The sequence below is a fragment of the Leptosomus discolor genome, chromosome 15 (genome assembly GCF_034619465.1).
Source record: "Leptosomus discolor isolate bLepDis1 chromosome 15, bLepDis1.hap2, whole genome shotgun sequence".
Taxonomy (NCBI): Eukaryota; Metazoa; Chordata; class Aves; order Leptosomiformes; family Leptosomidae; genus Leptosomus; species Leptosomus discolor.
In genome coordinates this window covers 12,589,842-12,614,327 of record NC_141405.1, presented here as the reverse complement: position 1 = coordinate 12,614,327, position 24,486 = coordinate 12,589,842, and the positions used below count along the sequence as shown (strand labels likewise).

General features: G+C 39.8%; 1 protein-coding gene across 1 annotated transcript in view; it reads left to right on the top strand.

Annotated features, from left to right (window-relative positions):
- The window catches only part of FOXK2 (forkhead box K2), a 47,919-nt gene extending 23,866 nt beyond the window's left edge, over positions 1 to 24,053 (top strand). Inside the window, exons 2-9 of the mRNA XM_086473609.1 lie at positions 9,655 to 9,849; positions 12,608 to 12,755; positions 13,219 to 13,365; positions 16,262 to 16,455; positions 17,305 to 17,480; positions 18,499 to 18,795; positions 19,040 to 19,249; positions 22,142 to 24,053. Coding sequence (XP_086329735.1) covers positions 9,655 to 9,849; positions 12,608 to 12,755; positions 13,219 to 13,365; positions 16,262 to 16,455; positions 17,305 to 17,480; positions 18,499 to 18,795; positions 19,040 to 19,249; positions 22,142 to 22,338 — 1,564 coding nt within the window. The 3' untranslated portion in view covers positions 22,339 to 24,053. The remainder of the gene's footprint in view (positions 1 to 9,654; positions 9,850 to 12,607; positions 12,756 to 13,218; positions 13,366 to 16,261; positions 16,456 to 17,304; positions 17,481 to 18,498; positions 18,796 to 19,039; positions 19,250 to 22,141) is intronic.
- Positions 24,054 to 24,486: the final 433 nt, after the last annotated feature.

Sequence of the window (24,486 nt, the reverse complement as noted above, 5' to 3'; positions counted from 1 at the left end):
TATGAGTACCCCACAACTGAGGGTGGAATGCTGGGCACCTCTGTAACTAGCTAGCTGGGTAATAAAGGGTGTAGTGGGTTCGGTTTGTCTACTTCAGTTCAGCAATGATGGTAAACTGCGCTTTATGAGAAGTTTTTGAATGATATTTACTGTTGTGGTAAAAGTTTGAGCTTGCCTATTTGATAATAGGAAACCATTGTTCAATGCAGTTATCTAGAAGGAAGAAGAAATTATGATTGATTTTTACTTTCCTGTTGCAAGTGTTTTGGTTCTGTTTTTTAAACAGGAAACTGTTGTGTTATAGACTTATGTATGCTCTGTTGGGACTCGGAATAGCAGTTTGAAATTTGGCAAAGTCAGAGGCACACAATCTTTTGGATAAATTTTAATTTGTTTTTATAGTTTAGAATGAAGTTTAGGGATAGAGACCACACAACCTGACTCTGCATACGGCTTTTGTGTACAGAGATGCTAAATACCCGAAAACGCAGTGTTTCCATAGGCGGAGTTTCTTTTGTATTCACAGGCTGGGGAGCCTCAAATTCCAGAGGCATTACATGAGCAGTTTTAATGAATTAGTGTCTGGTTTTCCTGCAGCAGATGTGACAAGCAGCTTTATAAGCTGCTTCCCATCGATCGCTGTTTTCCAGCTCTTTTGTGTCTTTCTTTTGCTTAGAGAAAAGCAACGAAGAGCTTGGTTTCTACAGTAACTGCTGCCTACATTCTTGCCTGCAGGCCAATTTCTTTCTCGGTTCCTGCAGCCTGTGCAGGGCTACTGTATTGAATTTTCTTTAGGTTTTGTTTGTTGGTTTTGGATTTTTTTCCTTCTTGCTTGTTTAAATATTTTACCCTTTAAGAAAAGAGGAGAATGCAGTGGGAATTTGTGATTTTGAGATATGTATTTTTAATTAACCATACCACATTTCCACAACTGTAGGATAACCTAAATGTTTTTGCTGCTGATCAATACCACTGTTTGTGTGGTTGGTATATAAAGAAAATGAAATGTCTGACCGCTAAAATAAGAGCCTTTGAAAATTTGTAATGGCACTTTCGTTAATGCTTGTTTCTGTAGCATAATAATGCAGGGGAGGGGTGAGATCAGCTTCAAGTTGTTAATAAATCATTTATATGTGCAGCGAAATTTGCTGTAGTGAACAACTTCAGGACATGTCTTTTTCAGTCTCGACTCTTAAATGCCCTTAGAGAAATTGTTGTGAACATAGGGTTAAAAAGGCCTTGTTTCTTATGAAGTTGGCTTTCTAAGTAGGAAAGGAGGATTGAACACCATTTCAAACAAGAACATGTGTTTATTACTCAGTGTGTATTTGCTGCTAGTGGCTCGGGAATGTTCTTGTTGGCGTCATCAATATTTTGTTGTCATAGGATCATTTTTTGACGCAGACAGGCTTGTTCCAGATCCTTCTCAAAGTGGGTTAGCACCATTCCTGTAATGAATACCAGCAACTTCACATGCTTCTTATGCGCTTGCAGAAACACGTGTGGGGAAGTATGTAACCTAGGTTTCCTATGGGGGAGCCATTAAGTTACAACTAGGTCGTATTTCCAGCCTTTGCTTAGAATTTGGTAGAAGCGCGTTGTTGACCAACTTGAATTAATATGAGGCTACAGCAGTATTTTATCACTTCTGGTGATGCACAGATCTTTGCTTTTGAATCTTGAGACAGCTGAGTGTATAGATAGGTCAGTGACCTTTTTCTTTAGGACATTTTTTCATACTGCTTTATGTCACTGTGTAGACAGTGGTGGCACACCTGAAAAAAAACCCCACAAATACTTGTGAAAAGCGTGCCCAGAATAAAAAGTCTTAATAGCTGGTTTAAAAATCTGAGTGTGTTTTGTTCCTTACGGTATTAGAGGTCGAGCTTGCTACAGAGCCCTCACATTTTCTGTTTGTGGAGGACATGCTTTGCAACTATTGATCTTTGGTCAACAGAAATCAATTGTAAAGGATACAGAGAATTAAGGGAAACACGCGTGAGGTCGTGATTCACTCCCCAGAGGAAAAAGCTGCCACTTTTAAAAAGGCAGTTGCTTTTTGGTTAACCTCTAGAAATGTCCTGACTAGTAATGGACAGACATGATTGAACGTAAATTTATGGTAAATTGGCCAAATCAGGACTTAGTTTAAAACTGTGGAGGCAGGAAGGAGGAGGAATCCATGCTAACACGACGTGTGTGTGTGTGTGTGTACATGGACGTGTGTGTGTGTGTGTGTACATGGACGTGTGTGTGTGTGTGTGTACATGGACGTGTGTGTGTGTGTACATGGACGTGTGTGTGTGTGTACATGGACGTGTGTGTGTGTGTGTGTACATGGACGTGTGTGTGTGTGTGTGTACATGGACGTGTGTGTGTGTGTGTGTACATGGACGTGTACGAAGTGATGCTGTGTTCCTGCTGGGGTAGTTCCTCACATTGCTGCACAGGGTGTGGTCAACTGCGAGCAGGAGAGTGTTAAAAACTCCTGGTTTAAAAAGATAGTAGAGGAGTTGGGCTTCGTGTTTCTTTAATACAGATTTGAGAAGCAAATTTTTTTATTTTTTTCCCCCTAAAAGTCAGTAGAGAAAAATGGATACTCTCTCTTTTATTACCAATAATATAGGAAGTTTTACAAAAGTAATGTTAAAACTAAGATTTCTGATAGAAGCACAAGGTTATACCTCATGTAAATGAACATGCACCTGTATAAAAAATTGCCAATGGAGAAAGTTCTCTCTGTTCCGGAAAATAAGAAAGTAATTGTAATCTGATTAATATTATAGTATAATGGATCACCCTTTTTCAGTGTATCTGTTATAAAATTTCCTATACTCTTAGCATTTTTCTTATTATGGGTAAGTTTTACAGAGCACTTTTTATGTAATCCTAGAAAAGGCTTTGTAAAACAAATCTCTGAACAGTTATTTGCATTTAAAGAGTCAAGGAAATGCTTACTACAAAAAAAAGTAATTATTTTTCTAATAACCTATACTTTATTAGTAGTCATTTAGTGCTAGGAGTTTTCGGGCAGATATTAAGTGTGACTATTTGGATGGATTTATGTATTTACCTTCATTATGAGTTTGGAAACTTTTTTAGCTGTTGGGTACTTCAAGGTTATCTTGAAATTTTTGACTGCGTTGAAGCAGTTCAATTCAATTTGTCTTTTCAATAAGTTTTGGGTTTGTTGATTCTGTTTACGTCTAAAGGTGGTGATTCTATTCTGGAAATGAACTGCTTTTGAAGTATTGACTTCCAGTTCAATTAAACACAGTCCGAAGTATTAAAAATAAATTCTAGATGTGAATAATGTAGAATGCCTGCTCTTGCCGTGGAACAATCAGAAACCTTTTGGTATAAAATTCAGAAGATGAGTACGTCAGAAAATGTAACTATGTTTCTTTTGGAAAAGGGTAGGCTGAGTGAGAAGCAGCCACTTTCTCACTGGTTTGGGAATTGTTGCTTTTCTACAAGTTAACAGAAATGACTTCTTTCAGGTGTCTCCAAGACATGGAGTTGCATCTCTTCTTACAGATTTCCTAGAGTTTTGCATGTCAGTTTGATTGGCGAGAGGAACTGAGCTCAGCTCTTTCTTTAGAGATGCACCTTTTTCTCAGGTCACGAAGGCACAATGCACAGACTTTACAAAGACTGAAATTATATGTAATTGTTCTTCAATTCTTTGAGCTTTTTTTACCTCCATGGTATTTTTTTGTTTTTGCAAAGACTCGTCTTTTAAGCCTTGATTATTTAAAAAAACAGTTAAAAAACAATACCTAGATCTAGTTTAATTTATCATTAATTTCCTAATAATCCATTGTGGTGGAATCAGTAATTAAATGCATCAGCAAATGGAGAAAAGATGAAGTTGTACTCCTTGTCCTTTCATGCTGAAATTTACCCGTTAGCAGGAAGTCATACAAATTGTAATTTCCAAGTACCCTGTTCCTGTGGATGCTTGAATGCTGCCCAGTTTTGACATGCTGGTTTTAGATGTCGTTGACAGACGTGACGTAGAACGGCGAGGCAGTACCCTGGTGTGGCTTGCTAACCTTGTGGAATTGGGGTCAGTGCTGTTACTCGTCTGTGCCCTGGGAGATGGGACAGAGAGTACCCGCTGCAGGTGGCAGATAATGCCGAACTGGGGGTGGGGAATGGTTAAGATGCTGGAGGGCAGGGCTGTCACCTAGAGGGACACTGATGAGCTGGAGGAATGGACTGACAGGAACCTTGTGAAGTTTAGCAAAGACAAATGTGAAATTGTGCGTCTGGAGTGGGAAAAGGCTGGGCAGGACTGACTGGGGAGCAGCTCTGCAGAGGGGGGCTGGGGGTCCTGGCGGGGAGGAGGTCCTGGTATGTGTTCCAGCACTGCACCCTTGTGATGACGGAGGCTGGCCTCGTACTGGGTGGTAACGGTGTTTGGTTATCGGCTCCCGGTACAAACAGAACTGGAGAGGTGAGGGGAGGGCTGCCGAGATCCTTAGGGAACCGGCGTGTATGGCATATGAGGAGAGGCTAAAAGACCTCAATTTTTATTTTTTTTTTCTCTGGAGAAGCCCAAAGGTGGATCTCATTGCAGCCTTCCCATGCCTGAAGGGTGGTTGTAGAAAAGATGGAGCCAGGCTGTGCAGAGACGCTCACAGTTTGAGGACGAGCAGCTGTAGCAAGTTGCAACTAAGAAATTATACCTGGACAAATGACAAAAAAGCCTTCCCTGTTAGAGTGGCTAATTACGGGAATGAATTGCCCAACCCTGTTCTTGGAAGGCTTCAAAATTTGATTAGACGAGGCCCTGAGCAACCTGGTCTAACTTGTAAGTTAGCCCTGCTTTGAGGAGGACGTTGGGCTAGAGACCTTCAGAGGTCTCTTCCAAACTTAATTTCTCTGTGCTTCTATCTTAATGAAGTAAAAACCCTATTTTTGCTTGACTTCTAAAATACAGTTGACTCAAAAGTGGGCCTGGAAGTGTGCACTGTAGTATCTTACAGGTGACTTAAGCTTCAAAGTGTGCATATCTTCTAACAGAAGTATGAATAAATTAATGGGCTGTGAGGATCATTTTTACTGGAGTGGTGGCGAAAGACCGATTGGGAGATGAGTCATAAGTTGGTAGGTGAGAGGAATTAAAAAAGGGATTAGTTTCAAATCTCCCTTCTGTGGAACGGGGGCCATATCTAGAAGTACGGTGATTTCTCTGTTTTTTTTTGTTAGTTTGCTGATCAAAATAGGGGAGGAGAAGGAATGAAGTACGACTAGCATCATCCTAGCCTGCTGCATGGTCAGAGAAAACCTAAGTTGAAAAAGATCTGTTTAGTGGTAGAGCTGTAGTTAATTACCTCAGTTTCTCTTTGGGGTGAGTTAGCTGTTGCCTGTGCTTGCCTTTAAAGTGTTGGGAGTCAAAAATTGACAGAAGCAATCTCTCTGGTGCTGACTGGGTTCTTTTTTGTTGGGTCTTAACTTCTTAATGTCAAAAGTTGACACTCTCCTTGGCTCCCAGTAAATCACAGTTTGAAAACTCACACCTTGTTATTCTTTTAGATCGTTAAAATATAGGGGGATCGTTAAGTTAACTGGTGTTCAATGTCATAGTCAATGTGAAAGAATTAAATACACAGTTGTAACTACCATGACTTACAGGGTTATTAGTGCCAAACCCCTATAATCTATTTAAATGTAAAATCTGGAGGTGCTGATAAAAGAACAGTAGGATGGTGGCTTCTGTCCAATTTCTGTCCTGGCTCTGAAAAGACAATTAAAACGGAGTAATTCCAATGGTACTGAGGCACTGAGAGTCATAGCAGGGTATGTGTACATACAGGTGTATGGGGAGGAAATTGAATTCCCGCTTGTCAGATGGAGACAGGACGGAATTCCACCTTTTCAATGAGATGGTGTTTTCATATAGGCAGAATTACAAGTATATAATTCGCTTATCCCTGCAGTACAGACAGAACCACTGAGGGAAAGTAAGAAAATATTAGAAATACAGATGTGACAAAACCAGACTGTGCACATTCTCCCACAAGACACTTATCTGGCACCCTACAAAGCTGCTAAATTTTGTAGAGGCAGTGACTAGATCAGCACGTCTCTGTTTTGCTGGGAGCTGTAGAGAGAGTAAGAGTTTTCTAGAGAACAGTTTGAAATGATTTGATGCTTCTTGTCTGTGTTCCAGTAGTCAACCCAGAATGAACTTTTAAAAAAAGAATAATTAAGATTGAGTTGCATTTTAGTTGTGACACCTCTGCTACAACTTCCTAGATTGCGCACTGTCCTCCTTTGTGATGCTCTGTAGAAAGCACAAGGCAAGTACTCGTCATTGTCTATAAACATACACAATTATTTAAGTGTGGATACTGTGAATAGTTGTTTGAAATACATGAAATACATAAAATGCAACACTGGCTTGTCAGCTAAATGGTACTGTTTGTTTTCATCACTTAAATACCTAGCACAGTTTTCATCATATAGCTGCTTAAACATGGATGTTTTGTAAATGTTTGTTTTTAGGAATCTGTTGGATCAATCTTGGCTCTATTTGATTTCCTACTCTGGATGGCATCGTCCTATAAAGGAAGAACGGTAGTTGGTTGAGTAGATGAGGTGTAGAGTGACAGCTTGCAAAACTACTCGTTTTTCTCTCCCCCCCCTTTTTTTTTTAAGTGGGTTGTATAGATGAGTTTCTCCTATAGCAATCATTCTGTGGTAGCACATCATGAAACTATTGTAAACACTTTAAACAGTGAGTAAAATCAAATTCGACTTGCTGTAGACTAAATGTTTGATCAGGTCGCTCCCTGTGGGTGTGCTGTGGTTTCTGTTTAGTTCATTGTAATACTAAAGAATATGCCAAAACCAACTTGATTCTGATCCAATTAGAACATGTTCGTTACTTTGATTTTGGAAGTAAATTGCATTAATGCAATTTATTCAGAAAATCTCTTAGTTAGTATACACTCCTTATTCAGCTTTTTGGCTGAATTCCAGCTATAAAAAAATATGCTTCTATTAAAAAAAGCCTCTGTTTACAAATACGAATCAATTAACAGATGTGGTCTTTTGATAATATTCAGGTGTTTGCATGTTCTAACCAGTTAGTGATTTGTAACTATATTGTGTCTTCCTTAATAACACCACCCTTTCAAGCCCAGCATGTGCAATGTTGTAAACTGTAACAGTAACACCTTTGGGTTTTAATATAGTTCCTGACTATAAGTTCCAAGTCTGTTTGGTGCATTTATAACCTATGCAATACCCTTGATTAGTCAAAGCTCCTGGTTTCGGGAGTGGTTTGGTGCCTTTTTTTTTTTTTTTTTTTTTTCCCCCAAACTTGACCGACATTTGTGAGCACCATGTCTCCGCTGTGCTTTCAAATCTGTGCTTTAGCCTTAGGTGAGTAAGCTGCCCTTACCTTTTTTGTGAAAGATGCCCCCAGGAGAGGTAATGCCTTAAGGTGGTGCAATTGGGTAAGAAGGGAGATGTTTTCGTATGCTACTTACATGGGATACTGGAAGAATTGTCGAGTATGCGTTTTATCTGTTTCTGTATTTCTGGTACTTATGTCCAAGCTGTGCAGATCTGCCTCCTCCCCATCCTTACCCCCCCCCCAGCACTGTAGGACTCTGGTTGCTCATTATTATGTACTGGGTTTTTTTACTAAGCAGTGAGGCATCTAACCAGTCAGCTAAAGCTATGTCCGGTTGGTCTCATGTTTTTCTTAAGTTGAAATAAGTTTGGTCTGAAAAGCGTTAAGTTAGATTTGCAGGTATGGAATAGCCTCATACACTATACAGAACAGGTGACTAAAATTTAAACCTGTCTCTGTGTCAAACAGCTGTTGTTCGCTTTCTCACAAGGATTTTTGTTTAAACTTTAGTGAAAGGGATGCCTTTGGCTACCCTCTTTGCATACACTCGAGGAGTAGTGTTGTCATTGTTGCTGATGAACTGAAATGTTTAGAAAACATTTTTATAGCAAAACAGCTGAGACCTCTTTCAATTGTCACTAGAACAATAAAAGCAAAAATCACTTTCTACTGGAAAAAGCAATGAAATGAGTTGTTACTGAAGATTCCAAAAAAACCCACCAAAACCCACCCCCAACCCAGAAACCAGTCCGTTTAACTTTCTTGCTGAAATGCATGTGCAGTTTTCTGGCATAGATTCTGTTCCTAATTTAGTACATTGAGCTTGTTTCAGAAATAGGTCGTCTGTTAAATTCGGACATGGTCCATACTGAGAGGTAAGACTGAGCGAAAAGGAAGGTCATTGTCAATTCTTTCTCTTTTTTCCTGATCCTTGGGTGTGTATTGTAGGAAAAAAGAACCACTGTGGTGCATGTGGCAAGAAACAGTGAAAATCGAATGCTGCCTTTGTTCTATAAACATCCTTAGATTAATTTTAAGAAAAAAAAAAAAAACACGAAACACATGGGAGTTAGTGTTTTTCAGGCTATTCCACAGCTGAGTGTTCCTTCCAATTCTTACATCACTTCTATGTTTAATATATTTTTCCAGAGAAATGTTCACAGTTGTTTACAGTCTGTACTTTGCATTCATAGCTACATTTCTCAGGCCTGTTCCAGCATGCTGCTGTTTCTTTATAAAATTAGATCTTCCTAGAATCACTTAAAACCCCAACTTTTCTAATGTTTGTTTCTGGGTATTGTGTCGTTGGAAAGTCCTTTTCATCGTGTGGAAGAGGTGTGTAAATATAATTGTGGGTTTAGTGCTGAGTGTAGTGTAACAGCTTAAGAACAAGGAGATTGTAAAGTTATTTGAACTGTATTTTTATAGATGCTTTTGTTGAGAGAAAATTAAGTTGCTTGTTTGCTCAAGCTGTTTATTTACTAAGAAGTTATAAATAGCCTGTTCTCTTTATTTGGGTTAACTTCTAAATGCTATATACAGAGATGAAGAAAGGAAAATAGTCAAAGGGGCATTCATTGTATTTTATTTTCCAAATTTTTAAACAATTGCACATTGTTAATTTATCATTAGTCTTTAAATTTGGGCACGCAGTCTTTGGTAATACACAAAAATGGGCCATTTATTGAAATTGGCTCTTAAATTCAGCTCTGAAAAAAGATGTTTGAATGCAGTACTACAACAATATACTCTGTAAATGATCAGAATTAGGCTTGATGTGTGTTCAGTTCAGTAAGTACTTTAAAAGAGAAAAGAAACCAAGTCTTTTAGTTAAACCAGTGTATGAAACTGGGTAGACCTCAAATCGGCCAATATTTAGGCTTCTAATTAATTGTGATATCATGGACCTACTTGTTCATTTGCTGAAGCTATTCTTTGGCATCATAAAATAATAGCCTTTTGTCTTCAAAATAGTACTTCTTTTAGGGATAGTTGCAAGATCAGAATGAACCTCAAGAAATTTAGAGACAACACATAAACGGCCCTTGTTACGAAGGATGGCAGTTGCATATGTTTCTTTCCAAATTTTAAAGTTGCTTACTTGGGGAGCTTTTTCTGGTCACACTGATCTTTCTGTATGGTCTGTAAAATGAGTTGGTTGCAGGTAATTACCTAAGATACCGTACTTTTTTCTTTTAAATAAGGTTAGGTGATATGTGCAAGTTATGCAGAAAATCTTACATTCTGTAAACAAGTGGCTTATCTATTTGTTTTTTATTTTTCAGCTGTACTTTCAGGTTTCCCAGCACAAACATCAAGATAACATTCACAGCTCTGTCCAATGAAAAGAGAGAAAAACAGGAGGCCCCAGAGTCCCCAGTGAAGCCTGTGCAACCCCAGATCTCTCCCTTAACAATAAACATTCCAGACAACATGGCTCACCTGATCAGCCCTCTCCCTTCTCCCACAGGAACTATCAGGTATTTAAACCCTGCAGATTGCGTGGAGGGCGGTGGATGGTTACCGACTTGAGACAGCTTTCTGATTCAGTTTAGGTATTTTGCTTTTGTGGTAAAAGTTGAGTTGAAGCTCGGCATTACCTGCCTTGGAGAAAACCACCGTTCTGCTAACTAATGAGAGAGTTGCATGAACAGCCTTTAATACTCAAATTTAGTATGTTAACTGTGTAACGGTTTGCTCAGGAGCCTGGCATTCCTAGATCAGCAAAGGAGCCTATCTTTTTCTTGCATTCCAGGTGATGTGGATTGCTTGCTTATGGCAACACTTTCAATGAGATCAGTCTGAATGATACCATTTTTGAACATTCTGATAGTCGCTGTCTCCCTGAAGTTTATCATCAGAAAAAATGTTTTTTGGTTATCGTTAGCGTGGAAAATAGACTGATCTCTTACTCCAGAAGATTTGTAACTGATTAGCCATTGCTGGAAGTAAACAGACGTTTTACTTAAAATACAGTATAAGATGCGGAGTTTAGTATAGGGAAGTCTTCTGCAGGGGAGGTTAATCGGGGTTTTTTGCTTGCTGTGCTGCTTAATTCGGTAATTGTAGCCATAGTCAGACTTGTTATTTGGGACCAAACTCAGTTAAACGTAATAAGTGAGCTGCCCTCACAAACTGGTAAAATTATTTAGATACGATTTTTAAAATTCATAGAAAGTTTAGGAGGAAAATTTTCATTGAAAGGCACTGAAAGTTGTGTTTCAAAGACACATTCATGCTTTGAAAGTTTTTTCTTCCCTTCTCACTTCCTGTAACTTCACTTGAGTGAAGGACTGTTAATGCTTGATTTTTAAAAATGTAGATCTTGTTAATGAAATTGGAATGTAAGGATAATTGACTTCTTTCCTGCTTGCCAAGATCTTGATCTCAATATTGTAGTATTTAATGAGATCTATATATATGGTGGAAGTAGAGAGAAGAGAGATCTAGACTTGACTGTATAACAGGTTTGCTTTCTTATTAAAATTCAGGGAAAACATATCTTGCCCAAGAAATGACAGAGCCGCTCATAAATATTTCAGATAATATCACATACATCACCACAGTCTTTGCCTCACTATGAATTTTGTAATTCTCTTCAGGGCTTTCATGCACCTGTGGAGTATAGTTTATTACAAAGAAAAAAAAAGACGACAGTTTTGAGTCTATTTTGAGAGCAAAACTTGACAGTTTCTCTTCAAATCATCCTGTTTTGTAGAAGACTTGTAAACTTGCTTTGATTATACCATATGTGTCGCTTTGTCAATATATGCTAAAGTGAGCACAGTAGAGGGATGTTGTCAGTTGATATGTGAAAACATAGAACAGCAATGACCTATATTTAAAAAAATTAGTTAGTTACACGTTTTGGCTTTAATCAAGGATTCTTCCATACAATACTTAAAAAATCCAGTCTCCCTTGTATAGTGTATGACTCGTTGGTGGATTTCTCGTGATGTGAAACTTAAGAATATTTTTTTGATATATATTGCTCAATCTACAGTGCCTGCCTTGTTTCTGTACATAAAAAGGGAGGTAGCAAAAAACTTGAGAGCCCAGGCAGACAGACAAAAGCTGACAGATGTAAAGTTGTTAAAGCTTTATTGTATAAATCTAAATAACATTCTCCAGCTTCATTCGTTACTTGATGCTTTGAACCATAGATTCAAATTATGTTAAAGATTGTCGTTGGAGATAAGGCTGGTTCCAGGGGCACAGCAGGCTTTGCCATTTTCATTTTTAGTTAACTTCTTTGGAATTTCTGAGGACCGGTGAAATCGGTTACAGTGTGAATTGCTGAGAAGTACGTGTCCTTGTAGAGAATTGCCAAAATATTTTTTGGGGAAGGGGACAGATGTCACCCACTGACTGTCTCTTTCCTGCTGTCTAAATAGAAATTGTAGAAGAAAACCGTCTCTGTGCAGCTGTGGTTCCTGAGGACTGCGCGAGGCAGGGGGACAGCCATTAGAGAGCTGTTACTGGGGAGCTGTATACAATTTTAGCTTTGTTTTTCTGTGATGGGTAGTGGAACGAGAGGTATCAAGAGACACTTCTTTCATTTGTTCGGCACTGCCTTTTGCTTTTTAACAGCGTATCTGCTCTGTTGGCCTAATGCTGCGTTAGATTAGATGAGCCAGTGCTGATGCATCCCATTTATAGATAAGTGTATGATGTATATACAGAGATGTGTGTGCGTATGTATGTGCACGTACCTGTAAACACTTAAAATAATGGTTTAGATTTAAATGAGAATCAAAACTTTTTTTTCCTTACCGCTCGCTATATTTTCTCAAAGATGCAAAAATACCGCATAGGAGAGATGATCTTTTTTGAGCAGACGGAATACAAGCATATGGCAGAAATTTCATGCAAGATGTGTTTCTTGTTTCAAAAGAGTGTCTTAAAATTTGTGGTTGCTGATGTAGTTAAAGTGGACTTTTCTGTTGGCAAATCTTACACGAATGCGGTACAACCTAATAAATCAGTTAATCCTTCTTCTTTTGAGGCGGAAAGCCCGAGCTTCATTTGACAGGTTTCTTCCTGCAGTGATTTTAATTCCCATGGATGAGTTAGAAAAGCTTGGAAGATGGGGTTTATAATGGAAGTACTGACAGACCCTTAACAGTAGTCTAGAAGCTGTGATAGTGGGCTTTTCTGCAGTAAGAGCTTTTTGATTAGACGTAATGTGGTGGTATACTGTATAACAAAATAGTAGGATCTTCTTTTTATGCTCTACAGTGCTGCAAATTCCTGCCCATCCAGCCCCCGTGGTGCAGGCTCTTCAGGGTACAAAATGAGTCGTGTCATACCATCTGACCTACATTTAATGGCTGACAATTCACAGTCAGAAAATGACAAGGAAGCATCGGGTGGAGACAGCCCAAAGGTAAACGTTGTTTGAAATCAATCCCATAGATTACATCTTAAGTGAACGTAAGACTTCTGAACTTTTGGTCGCTAATATATACGCACTAAGTTGTGATTTAACATTATAGACTTTAAAAACGATTTGTAGGTTTTTGTGATTAGATGTGAGCTTTATTTATTTATTTATTTATTTTTGGTTCTATCTTCCCTTTGGGGGAGGTTCTGTATGTATTTTCAGTTATATAGCTGTTCATAGGCTACTGAAAAGTCTTTACTGTTGTATGTTTCTCCAGATTTTTAATGTTATCTTAAAATCTGCGAATAAGAAGAGCAAAATTATCTTAGTTCCTTTTCTGCCTCAAGATTTTGGCCATCCAGAAGTGCCTTAAATCAAGTTAATTGTGTTTTGTAACTTCTGTTTTAGAAAGGCATGTGTATATCTTTAAAGTTGATTGATGCAGACTTTTCTTTTTCTTGTACAGGACGACTCTAAGCCACCTTACTCCTATGCACAGTTAATAGTACAAGCAATTACAATGGCACCTGATAAGCAGCTTACACTAAATGGAATTTATACGCACATAACTAAAAATTATCCATACTACAGGACAGCAGACAAGGGCTGGCAGGTAAGTTTGATTTCTGGAATGGGTTTTTTTCAGTTGTGAGTGTAATACTGGCAGCTGTAAATGGTCATAAGAAGTCAATTGGTGAGCCTAACAGCCCTTCATAAACAGAATTTGTCAAGTGAGTGTGTTGTCTTTTTCCTTTTGTAAGTTCTCCAGCAAAATAGGCAATTTACATTATTCTGTATTTAAAACATGGCTTTATTCATGGAATGGTATCCTCTAGGATACTTCTAGGAGGGATACATACAGACTTTTGGGGAAGAAAAATACACTTGGCACCGTGGATTTAAAAATACGTATGCTATCTAGGAATGTAGTTGTGTTCTGTAACTTATAGCTGTGTAAACATCCGTATTGTTATCTTGAGATAAAATTAAGATATTAAATGTTCAGTTTTATTTGAATACAGTGATCTTGACCGTGCAATACAGTGAAGGAACAAGTGTGTGTTATCTGTCATTATCTTGCACTATTATCTGCCCTTTTTTAATTTCTGCATCATAGTCGATTTAACCCTTCAATTCTGTAGAATTAATTTCTGCTTTCTTTTCATTTTTAAAGAGACCAGCCTGGGTATTTGCCTAGATGACTAACAGTATGAATCAGTCTGGCATAGTCTTTGCAGATACACATAAAGGCTCAATGCCTTTGCTGGTGTTTTTAGTTTCACCAAAGGACAGAAGAGCACAATGAGCAGGACTGGCCAGTTTGCCCCTGTAACACTCAGACTGCACTGTCAGTCATGGAGTATCGGTTTCACTGTGTTGCTGCTTAGTACGGTCATGATCTGCAGCAGAGGCACGCTCTGAAGTTATTTTCAGGGAAGTAAAATTTGGAGAGACTGGGGGAGGGGAAAAGTGAGGAAGTGTTAATGCTCTACTTGCTGTACAAGTGGAAGAGTAAAGAATACACGCCTTCTCAGTAAAGGAATAGATTTTTAAATATTAATCACGTACTACTTTGTCATAGGGCCGATATGAAAGTTGAATCACTCTTAGAGGAATTGCAAGGATAATGGGGAATGTGTCTGTTCCTTGCTTTTTGCTAATGGTTTGGCTAGTAGAGGACGTAGCTGTTGTGGGTAGGAAGTCTCTTTTGTTTCCTTTTCACACATCAGCAGTGCAGAATCCTGGCTGCAGTCATACTAACAGATCTGTCTTAGCAACAAGATTCTGTTTATAAAATGTTGGTGTGCCTTCTGCTTCCTATTCTGAAATACCTTGGGTATCTGCGTGCATAATGCTGCTTTATGGAAGTGTTGTGGAACCAACCATGCGCATGCATTGTAATGCGTGGTTAAAGCCTTCTGCCTTAGAACAGTGTTTGCATTTAGATGTATAACACTTCACAGCACCAAGGTGGTAGACACAGCAGACATAGTATGTTCTGGATTAATGAATTAGCACCTCTTCCTAAAAACAATTGGAAAAGCTGAAAATCAGATGCTGCTCAGTCACTGGTCATGTAAAGCACTGCTATAATGTAAGGGGTGTACCTCGGTGTGAATAGCTCTGCTGGCTTTTATCCGTCAGGTGTTAGACTGCAGTTAGGGTGACCTGTGTGATGGATGTTTTGAATAATATTTGAGGCCATATACATGCGTATTATTCAAAACACAGAGTACATACAAATGTATAGTATCCAAATCCTGTACCTTGATAAGTAGTGTGGAGGTATTTATATCCTTTATTATATAAAGGTCTCATTTAGTTGAGCACTTGAAGGTTCCTCTTTGTGAACTTATTTTAGCAGGTACTTTTGGATATACTCTTTTATTCCAGCATGTGGAGAAATAAATACAATTCATCAACACGTTCTTGGCCTCTTTCTAGTTCTGTTTCGATTTTTGGCAGGGAAAACCATTTCTTGTTTTATCAGTTCACATTTAAGAAGCCCATACATGGTTATCGTGGCTTTAAGTTTTCCAAACTTGCTGTCAGGGTCATGAACTCAGACATTTGAGCAAGATTTGCATTTGATTTTGCAAATTTTTAAGACCTTTTGTTAACGTAAAGCTTTTTTGCCATTTCCCCCCCTATTCTCCCACAAGTATTTCAGTAAGTATGCTTATCGTTATTTTCTTCTCATTCAGTGGTAATGTTTAGGGAGAATTTGGGTTTATCTTAAAAAAAATAATAAAAAAATTTACATCTTCAAAGCCAAGCGTAGATAGAGCCACTTTCAGGGTGTTTGCAGTTTTCTACATGTCTCTGATCGAAGAGTTGTGTGTGTAACAGCAAAGTGAGGAGGAAGTAATGTGCAAACTAGAGTGCACTAAGGAAGGTCTCGCTGAAGAGCTGTTTAGGACCTATTGCCATTTGTTGTTTTTCTAGACACACTAAATCCTTGGCTGCTTTGTTGAGACAGACTGGACTGTGGGTGAACTCCCAACAATCTAGCTGCATTTGGAACTTGTGTCACTTAACCTTTTCTTTCTGTAGAGCGGAACAGTAAGAGGACTGTCATATAAGATCAAAATCAGTATGTGCTGTATTTTACTGGCCCTCCTAGAATGAACTGACGTTTTCTTTGACACCTGGGGAAGGGTGGTGTATGAAGACTGATGATTTATTTTTTTTCTTTACACCGCATTATGCACAAGTGTTTGTAGTGTTCTAACAGTTCGTTGCAATCACCGTGTTTCTCATTAGAGAATTAAGTGGGATTCCTGTTATTGCCACATTAGCATACTGGTTTTTTAATTGTTGGGAAAGATTTGAAAAATGCAAGAGTCCTTTCAGGTTTATGGCACTGCCTTTGTAGTGCTCTGAGTTCTGTTGAATTAAGGAATTAAAGAGCTGAACCCCGAGTCTCCTATAGTACGAACTGCTGCAGTAGGCCACATTCTGACTTGGAAAAGTTACATGAATTCTACATATTTTTTTATGTTCCATAGAATTCAATACGTCACAATCTCTCTCTGAATCGTTATTTCATCAAAGTACCACGTTCCCAGGAAGAACCAGGCAAAGGCTCATTCTGGAGGATAGACCCTGCCTCTGAAAGCAAATTAATAGAGCAGGCTTTTAGGAAAAGGCGGCCTAGGGGAGTACCTTGCTTTAGAACCCCTCTGGGACCACTCTCTTCTAGGTAAGGAAAAACAGATGAACAAAAAGACTATGGCTGTTGTTTAATCTTCAGGCTGATACAGACTTGATAGTTTTGGCTACAGTCACAAGTTTAGTAATTTAATTTCATCCAGACTTGGTGTTTTAATTCTGTGTGATTTACTAGGAGGCTGCCCCGTACACTAGGCCTGTTTCCATTGCTTGTTTTTGGTGTTAAAGAGCTGACTCAGTTTGCATCACTAACTATCAGATTGTTAATGTAAGCAAGCCTTGCTGTACCTCTGGTTTTTTGTTGTGGTTTGTTTTTTTTTTTTTTTTTTACAGAATTATAATTTTAATTTCTAACTACTATCTACTGCATTTCAAAACCGTTTGCAAAGAAAATTATAAAATACCAGCTACCATTTTATTGAACTTAGAGATGACCATTACCTATTTAGTTTTCTGATGCTCAAGCAGAATTCATGATGGGGACATATGTGGGTTTAAATTATTCCCTCTGTAAAGTTGCGGCCTTTCTGCTGGTGCAGAGCTCTTATTACTTGCCTGGTAGACTGAGATTTGCTCGTTGTTCTTCTCCACCAGAAGAAACGTTCGTGTTTCACAGATTGGTTAGAGAGTCTCCCTAAGAAGGCATCCAGCCACCACTTCTCCATTAACTGTACCTGAAGCTTGCTTTTAAACTCTGTCCCTGTTTAACAGAAGCTTTCTAAAAGATCTCAGAACTGCTTTGGGTTGTAACTGTACTTGCCAGAAAGCAGAGGTGCCCTCCTGTGGGCAGTGTGTGTTACGGGCTCTTTAGAGGAAGGTCACTGCCTTTCGCGGTTCAGGAGTTAAAACACATCAGCTGCTGCTTTATTTTTAAATACAGAAGTGCCCCAGCTTCTCCTAATCACTCTGGAGTGTTGTCTGCGCACTCCAGCGGAGTCCAGACCCCCGAGAGTCTGTCCAGGGAAGGATCTCCAGTCCCGATGGAACCTGAGCCCAGTGCTATCCAGCCAAAACTAGCGGTAATACAAGAAGCGCGATTTGCACAGAGTGCCCCAGGTGAGGAGGCCCGAAATAAGCGTTCGGGGGTGGGAGGGGGTGATACAGGAATATTACCAAGACTTCACATGTACACCAGAAAAAAGGTAAATATTTAACCTCTTAACATTTAGAGCAAATCCTTGATAAACACATAAACACACCAGGGAAGTGCTGTTTGCGTACGTACGGACTGTTCTCTGCGTGCTGCTCCAGCTCCCGGGATCGCTCTGGGACTAAGCAGAGATTGTGCTTCTGTCCTGCATAGGGCTGTGCTGTCTTGTAACACTTGTCACTGCCTTTCAAAATGTATTCTTTCTGGTTTAGAAAAAAAAACCCTGAAAACTTCAGGTTACGTGGGTTACAGAAAGAAGCAAATGTCTTGCACGCGTCTGTGGTCATGTCATCCTTTCGAAGCTGGGGATAGAAGAGTTGAAAGGATAAAGAGAATAAATTTGTGTGATTAGAAATGTCCTATATGAAAAAAAAAAGAACGTAAGGCATGATGGGATAAGGATGTATTTTGTTTAATCACCGTAGTTTATATACTTTTGCCGTGCATTTTCTTGTTGATACTCTGGTACTACAGATGTGCCAGGGACCATTCTGTGGCGAAGGCAAACACGGTCCTCAGCAGAGACACGAGGCTTTCCCCAGCCTAGGAAGCTGAGAGTTTTGCCAGTGCAGGCAGGCTCCACACAGCACCTGAAGCACATCTGTGTTCCCAACTGTGGAAAGGAGTTTTACTAAACGGGTATTCAACGTGGCTTTGGTAGTATAGCTGCATCTTGGCAGAGGTGGGGGCAGTTGCCAAATGGTGTGTGAGTCCCACTGAGCAAATACAGCACTGGCCTTGAATGTGCGGCTTGGAATAGCCGTGTGTCGTGGTCTTCGTTGTCCGGTTTTACCTTTTGGATCATTCAGGCAAGAGTGAAGGAGGTTGTTAATCCTCTGAGGCTTTAGTGTTACGTTTCAAAGAATGACTGACTTAAAAAAACAGTGAACATCGGCGGTCTAATTTTTCTCTCTTTCTTGGTAGGATCACCTCTATCTAGCCAACCAGTTCTAATTACTGTACAACGGCAGCTACCACAAACTATTAAACCCGTCACCTACACTGTTGCAACTCCTGTGACAACATCGACATCCCAGCAGCCTGTAGTTCAGACAGTTCATGTTGTCCACCAGATACCAGCTGTGTCTGTCACAAATGTGACTGGATTAGCACCAGCAAACACTTACACTGTAGCTGGACAGGCAGTAGTCACGCAAGCTGCGATGGTAACCCAGCCCAAGGTAGAACCTCAAGAGAATGGAGACCACAAGGAAGTAAAAGGTGAGAACCTGTGGGGTTAGTTGATTTGCTCCCTCTTTATTCAGAAGCTTTATTGTTTGAAACTGACTTCCAGATGAAGGCTTCAAACGTTTGGCCAAAACAGGAGATTTTGCGTCATAATTTCTCAGATATGTTGGTGCTAGTAATAAAACAGCATACTTTTCACTGAGGGTTGATTGCGTAAAAACAAATGGTTCTTTAACACTTGCTTGTTTTTAACAATGTTTTATCTTCTGTTTTTCAGTGAAAGTGGAGCCTATACCTGCTATTAGTCATGCCACAATAGGAGCTGCTAGTCGTATCATTCAGACATCTCAGACCACACCCTTACAGACAGTTACTATAGTGCAACAGGCACCTCTAGGTCAACACCAGCTACCAATAAAAACTGTAACGCAGAACGGAACGCACATAGTACCTATCACCACTGCGATACAAGGACAGGGCAACGCTGGTACGTGTTGTGTCAACGTGTTCTGTTGCTTTGTGAGTGTTAAAACCTCAGCGTGACCAGTGCTGAATTTTTGAATCCTGTTCTCATGACTTTCATAGTTATACTGAAAACTGAGTTCTACAAAAGCTCTAGTTTACAGCCTTGTAAGGGACTCTTCCCTCCCTGTTGGTAAGAACCAAGTGTTTCTCTCCGTTGATGATTACCTGAACAGCTGTTTATTCTCTTTGTGGTCATTACAGGGATGTCCTTAGTGCTGACAGCCCCTCTTCCCTCCTCATTAAACCCGGCACAGAAACAAGTTTTAAAAGAAGTTCCTGTAGAACAGTGCCATTAAAATGGTAACTGCTGCCCAGGTGGTTGGTCAAGAACCAACAGGAAAACAAGACAGGACTTGCTTGTGGGTTGCCTTTTTGTACTGTTACTTTTGATTGAACCTGTACTAAAATTGACAAAAATTCTGTAAGATTTTGAGATTCTTCTTGTCCGAGTACCATCTTTTCCCTCTCAGCAGCCGGAGCGGGTAGCAGTACTTTTTCATAATATTCACACTTGTTCAGAGGATGTTCAGTTTTGGTTTGCTTTGCAGTGCCTACAGCTGGTTCTAACAGTTTCACTTTGAGTGGTTACCTGATACTGAAGGAGCTTTTTTGTCATAGGATACGTTTACAGAAATAGTTTTAGGCTATCTTACATCAATTTATTACCTGCATTTCTGCTCTGAAGTCTCTCTAATGGAGTGAATTACCTGCTGTGCTTCCTTTTTGCTATTCTTCCATCACTGATGTTTATAGGCCGGTGTTCGGTCTGCTTCCGCTTCATTTCCACCTGAAGTAAAGCAGAAGCAATCGCTGTCAGGCTTCATATGCAATTTTTTTTGTCAGAAGGGATGTATGAATTGAGCCGAGAGTCATGTGAAAAGTTATTTTTAAAAGTAAGAAATAATTCTTTTTGTCTTTTTCTGGACTCTGAAAAATCAGCTGCTATCAACCTGTTTTCCTGGGCAGGGAAGCCTGTGGCTGGGAGGCGTGTTTAAGAAATGTGGCTGAATGCAGGAGTAGAATTGTGGTGCTTCTCACTGTTCGGGGTGTGATAGGAGTGTGCCTGCAGCGGTGGGACTCCTCACTCTGAGCTTCCCAGGCTTCGATGCCTCGTGAGAGGTTCACATTTTGAACAGCAAGTGAGGTGTGTTCCAGGGCCTTGTCTCTCTGTTACAGTAACCCCTAAACCAGCAGGAAACCAGGTTATTCTCCAACAAAGCATCTAAGGAGGAACGAGGCCTACAGAGATACTGATCAGTCGGGGGGGGTGTCTGTGTGTGCACGTGTGGGGGGGTGTCTGCCTCTGGAGAGAGAGGAATTGTGCAATCCGAAAGCGAAGAAATCCAGAGCAACTACTGTTCTTCTGACGCTTTTTATTTGTAGGAAGGAGGTGCTTTCAGATCTTACTCGAAGTGAAACAGCTTGGCAGCGCTTTTTACTCCCTGTCAGTCTAACTCAAAGCTGTGAAGTCCAAAATAAATTCAGGTCTCTTGTGGCAGAGTAAAATTATGCAACGAGGTATTCTTTATTTCGACTTTCAGCGTAGATGTCAGACGTCGTTGTTCTTCTGCGTGTTTCATACTTCCACCTATCAGTTGTGGCTGCAGCCAGCAAGTCACTTTCTACTAAACAGCAGAAATTGTTTTTATTTAAGCGACAATAAATTCGCACTAAGGCATCTTATTCAGAACTCTCTCTCTCTATGGCATCTAGTCAGAAATTGTGCAAGGAATAGCTTTTCTAATAGAAGCTGAATCACTGTTGAAATCCAAGAACAAATAATTTTACAGTTGCAGCGAAGCTTTTTGCATCAGGGTAAATATTTTCTGAAGTATTTGTTCTACCAGTAAATATTGAGTCCAAAGCAGTTTGGTTGCGGGCAGAGGTGATACTCCAGGTATTCTCTAGGATAGCTTCCTCAGAGCAAAGACCACGAGTTTAGCAAGTAACAATTCCCTACGGACTTCATGTTTAAGCTTCACCAGCGGGGAATGCTGTAGTAGTGTCAGCAAAGCCGCGGCGCTGCAGAAAGGGAGCTTGTGTGTAGAAAAGCAGGTGGTTTGATAAACTTTCATGAAATGCAATGAACAAGTAAATACATAATTAGTATTTTGCATTGTTTGCAAAGACATTTGAGTAGTTGGTCTAATAGAGCCAGGGTCGATACTGAGAAGCAGAGTGCTAACAAGCAGAGGGCAGGGAGCGCTGGGTGCCGCGGAAGGTTTGAAGGACAGTACTCGCCTGTTAGTGGCGGTCTGTGCTGTCTCTTCCATGGCATGAGAAAGGAAAATCCGATCTAGGATGCTTGACCCATGTACATTTCTGTTGATCTAATTCTAATTCCGTTGTGCACTTGGATCTGATCAAATGCATCGTTCCTTAACGCTGCTGCCTGCTGAAGCGCTGCCTCTTCCTTACGGCGTGGGTAAACGCCTCGGTAGCTTCCGAGAGGAACTGCTGCTCGAGTCGGGGGCGTGTGACTGGCGAAGCTTCTCCTGAATAGCCTGTGCCTGCGGGTGAATGTGACGTGGTGGTTCTGTCACACACTACGGTGTAGATTTGCTTTCGGTCATTTAATCCTGCTCTGTCTTCAGCTCCCCGCTGACAAAATGGAGATCCTTCCCCGTCCTCCCACCTTTGTCCCAGTCTGCGTGAATGTTGAGCGGTTTGGGAGAATGTCCTTCAGGTTTGTACAAAGATCAAACGACTGGACCTCAGTCGCAGCCGGGGTTGCTCACACCCCACGTAGTACCGCTAAAGGAATTCATCATTTTCATGAAAAGGCAAATTTGCTTTCGGTATCATCTGTTTTGACGAGGATGAGGGCGCTGAAGTTTTTATTATCTTTTCACAGCTGCTGCGAGTCCTTTGCATATGTTAGCAACCCATGCGTCCGCATCGGCATCGCTTCCCACGAAGCGCCAGAACGGAGACCAGTCAGAACAGCAGGAACTCAAACGTATCAAAACAGAAGACGGAGAGAGCATAGTCATAGCTGTTAACGTGGACACCCCGTCTGTGGCAGTGAGTGATAAAGGCAGCCAGAACTAGAAACTTAGGGGAGTTTTCTTTTTTTTAAAAAAAAAATAAACTCCACGGTGCCAAAAGGAGACACTTAAGTATAACACCTAAAATGTTGGAACATGTTCTCACGCAGTGGGGAAAGGGGCCCTGTGATCAGACTTCAACTTTCAGCACTGAAAAAAACCCAACACAGGTGGCCTTAAAACTTGGTAATTTAAAGTCAAACTGCAAACCATCTTGTTCCAGAGGCTGTGACCCCCGCTCCTCCCTGCCCCCTACCGAACTGTGTACACTGAGGAATACAGTGTTGGGGAGGGCTGCAGCTTTAAAAAAATCTTTATCAGATTATTTTAAGGACTGAGTATCTCAGTGTAACGGCAGCATGATAAGCGCTTAGTGTGAACTGGTTTCAAACGATTGTATATTCCTTAAAGGGAACAGAGGCAAGGAGCCATTTCCTACATCTTGGCAGCTAGCCTTTCATAACGACCTACCCGATGCAGTTGTTGGTAGATATGCAGTATTTTGTTGTTCACATGTGGAATTAGAGATTTTTGAGGTGTATTTTCATTTCTTTGCAAAATAATGGGGTCTTTGACATTTCAAATCACTCCATTTCTACTCCGGAAACTTTGGAATCACACAATACTTTTCATGTGAAATTTTGTTTGGTAAAAAACTGAATGTAGGGTTTTTTTAACCAATGGAATGATTTACTTTTGTCTGTCCTGTTAAAGTTCAGATAAAGCTACTTTATTACATCTGCAAATTTTCATATTTTAGCAGTTGCCTGATAAATTTAATCAAATTTTATTACCATGTGTAGTGATCAAATGCTTCTTTGGGCTTGCATGTAACTGATTAGAAATTACAATGTAAATGAGCCGTTAACTGACGTAAAGAACTGCTATGAATTTGACCAGAGCTGCACTTACCTGTTTCTCTTTCTGCTACCTTTTGCTGTTTGTTACTTTGTGTTGACTTTGACTGTCCCTGGCATATTTTTCCAGTCTAAAGTAAAACAAGAGTCTCGCTTAATATTGTGTATGTTTAAGATAACAGACTGTTCTTCATTTAGAAAGATGAAATTCTCTATCACAAGTCCTTTTAAAAAGAGTAAAATTATGTTGTCAGAGGTATATTCGATATTTTTAAGCTTAAGCACCCATCAGTAGAAATTAATCTGACCAGTTTCTCCGTAACACTTTGGATGTCACACACGGACCTGTTGGGGTCTCCAGTCAGAGTAGCTGTTGTGGTTTTCTAACAGTGGCTACCACATTATTATGATGATTTTTTTTAAGTGTGTGTTCTGCAGTTGAACATTTTAAAATGTATCGGTAATTTCTCACTTTAATTGTGGTAATAGATTCCACTTTACATTTCAAAATTAAATTTAAACGTGAGGCTGCTGTTCAGTCTTTAATTCACATAACGTCTTATTTCCTCATGCAGTAAGGTGAGTGAAAGCTAGATAGTGGGCTTAATTTGAACCTGATTTTTGTCATTTTCTGTAATAACGATGCATTATTTATATTTCCTTTCCCGCTTTGAAAGGAAAAACTGTATTTTCATGATGGACTGAACAGTTTGGAGTGGTTTATTTAGGCAGCTTTTGGGAACTATTTACCTAAAGACCAAATATGAGAAATCTGTACAAGTTTTGTGTTCATCCACAAAATGGAACTGTTACGATGTCTCTGCAGATAATACATATTAAAAAGCTATGAAAAAAAACCCAACTCTACACAAGCTGAATTTATAACAGGCATTTAAAGAAAAGCATAACCTGAAAGGAAACATTTCTGTAAAATTGCAACATTTTCTTTAGAAGTTTTAAAAATAAAAAAAAGTAAAGTTTTAACATACTTTTTTTAAGAAAAAAAAATCCAGTACTAGTAATTTAATTTGGTGTTGAATGAATTGACTAGAATGTGGTTTATTTTCAGAAGTGAGAATCTGTTCACAACTAGGGCTAGGTGAATAATAGTGTATAAGATTTTTTAAATAAAATTAAATTTTATTCAGCAAATTAACTAAGTTGAAATTACTCAACAAGCGTGTTTGGAATATTTATGTGTAGTGTGGGGTGACGAATCCAGTTTGTGTTGGCAGTGCCGCAGGAAGGGGACCAGAGGAGCCAGGGCAGGGCAGCCGTACGGGGCGCCCCCCGGG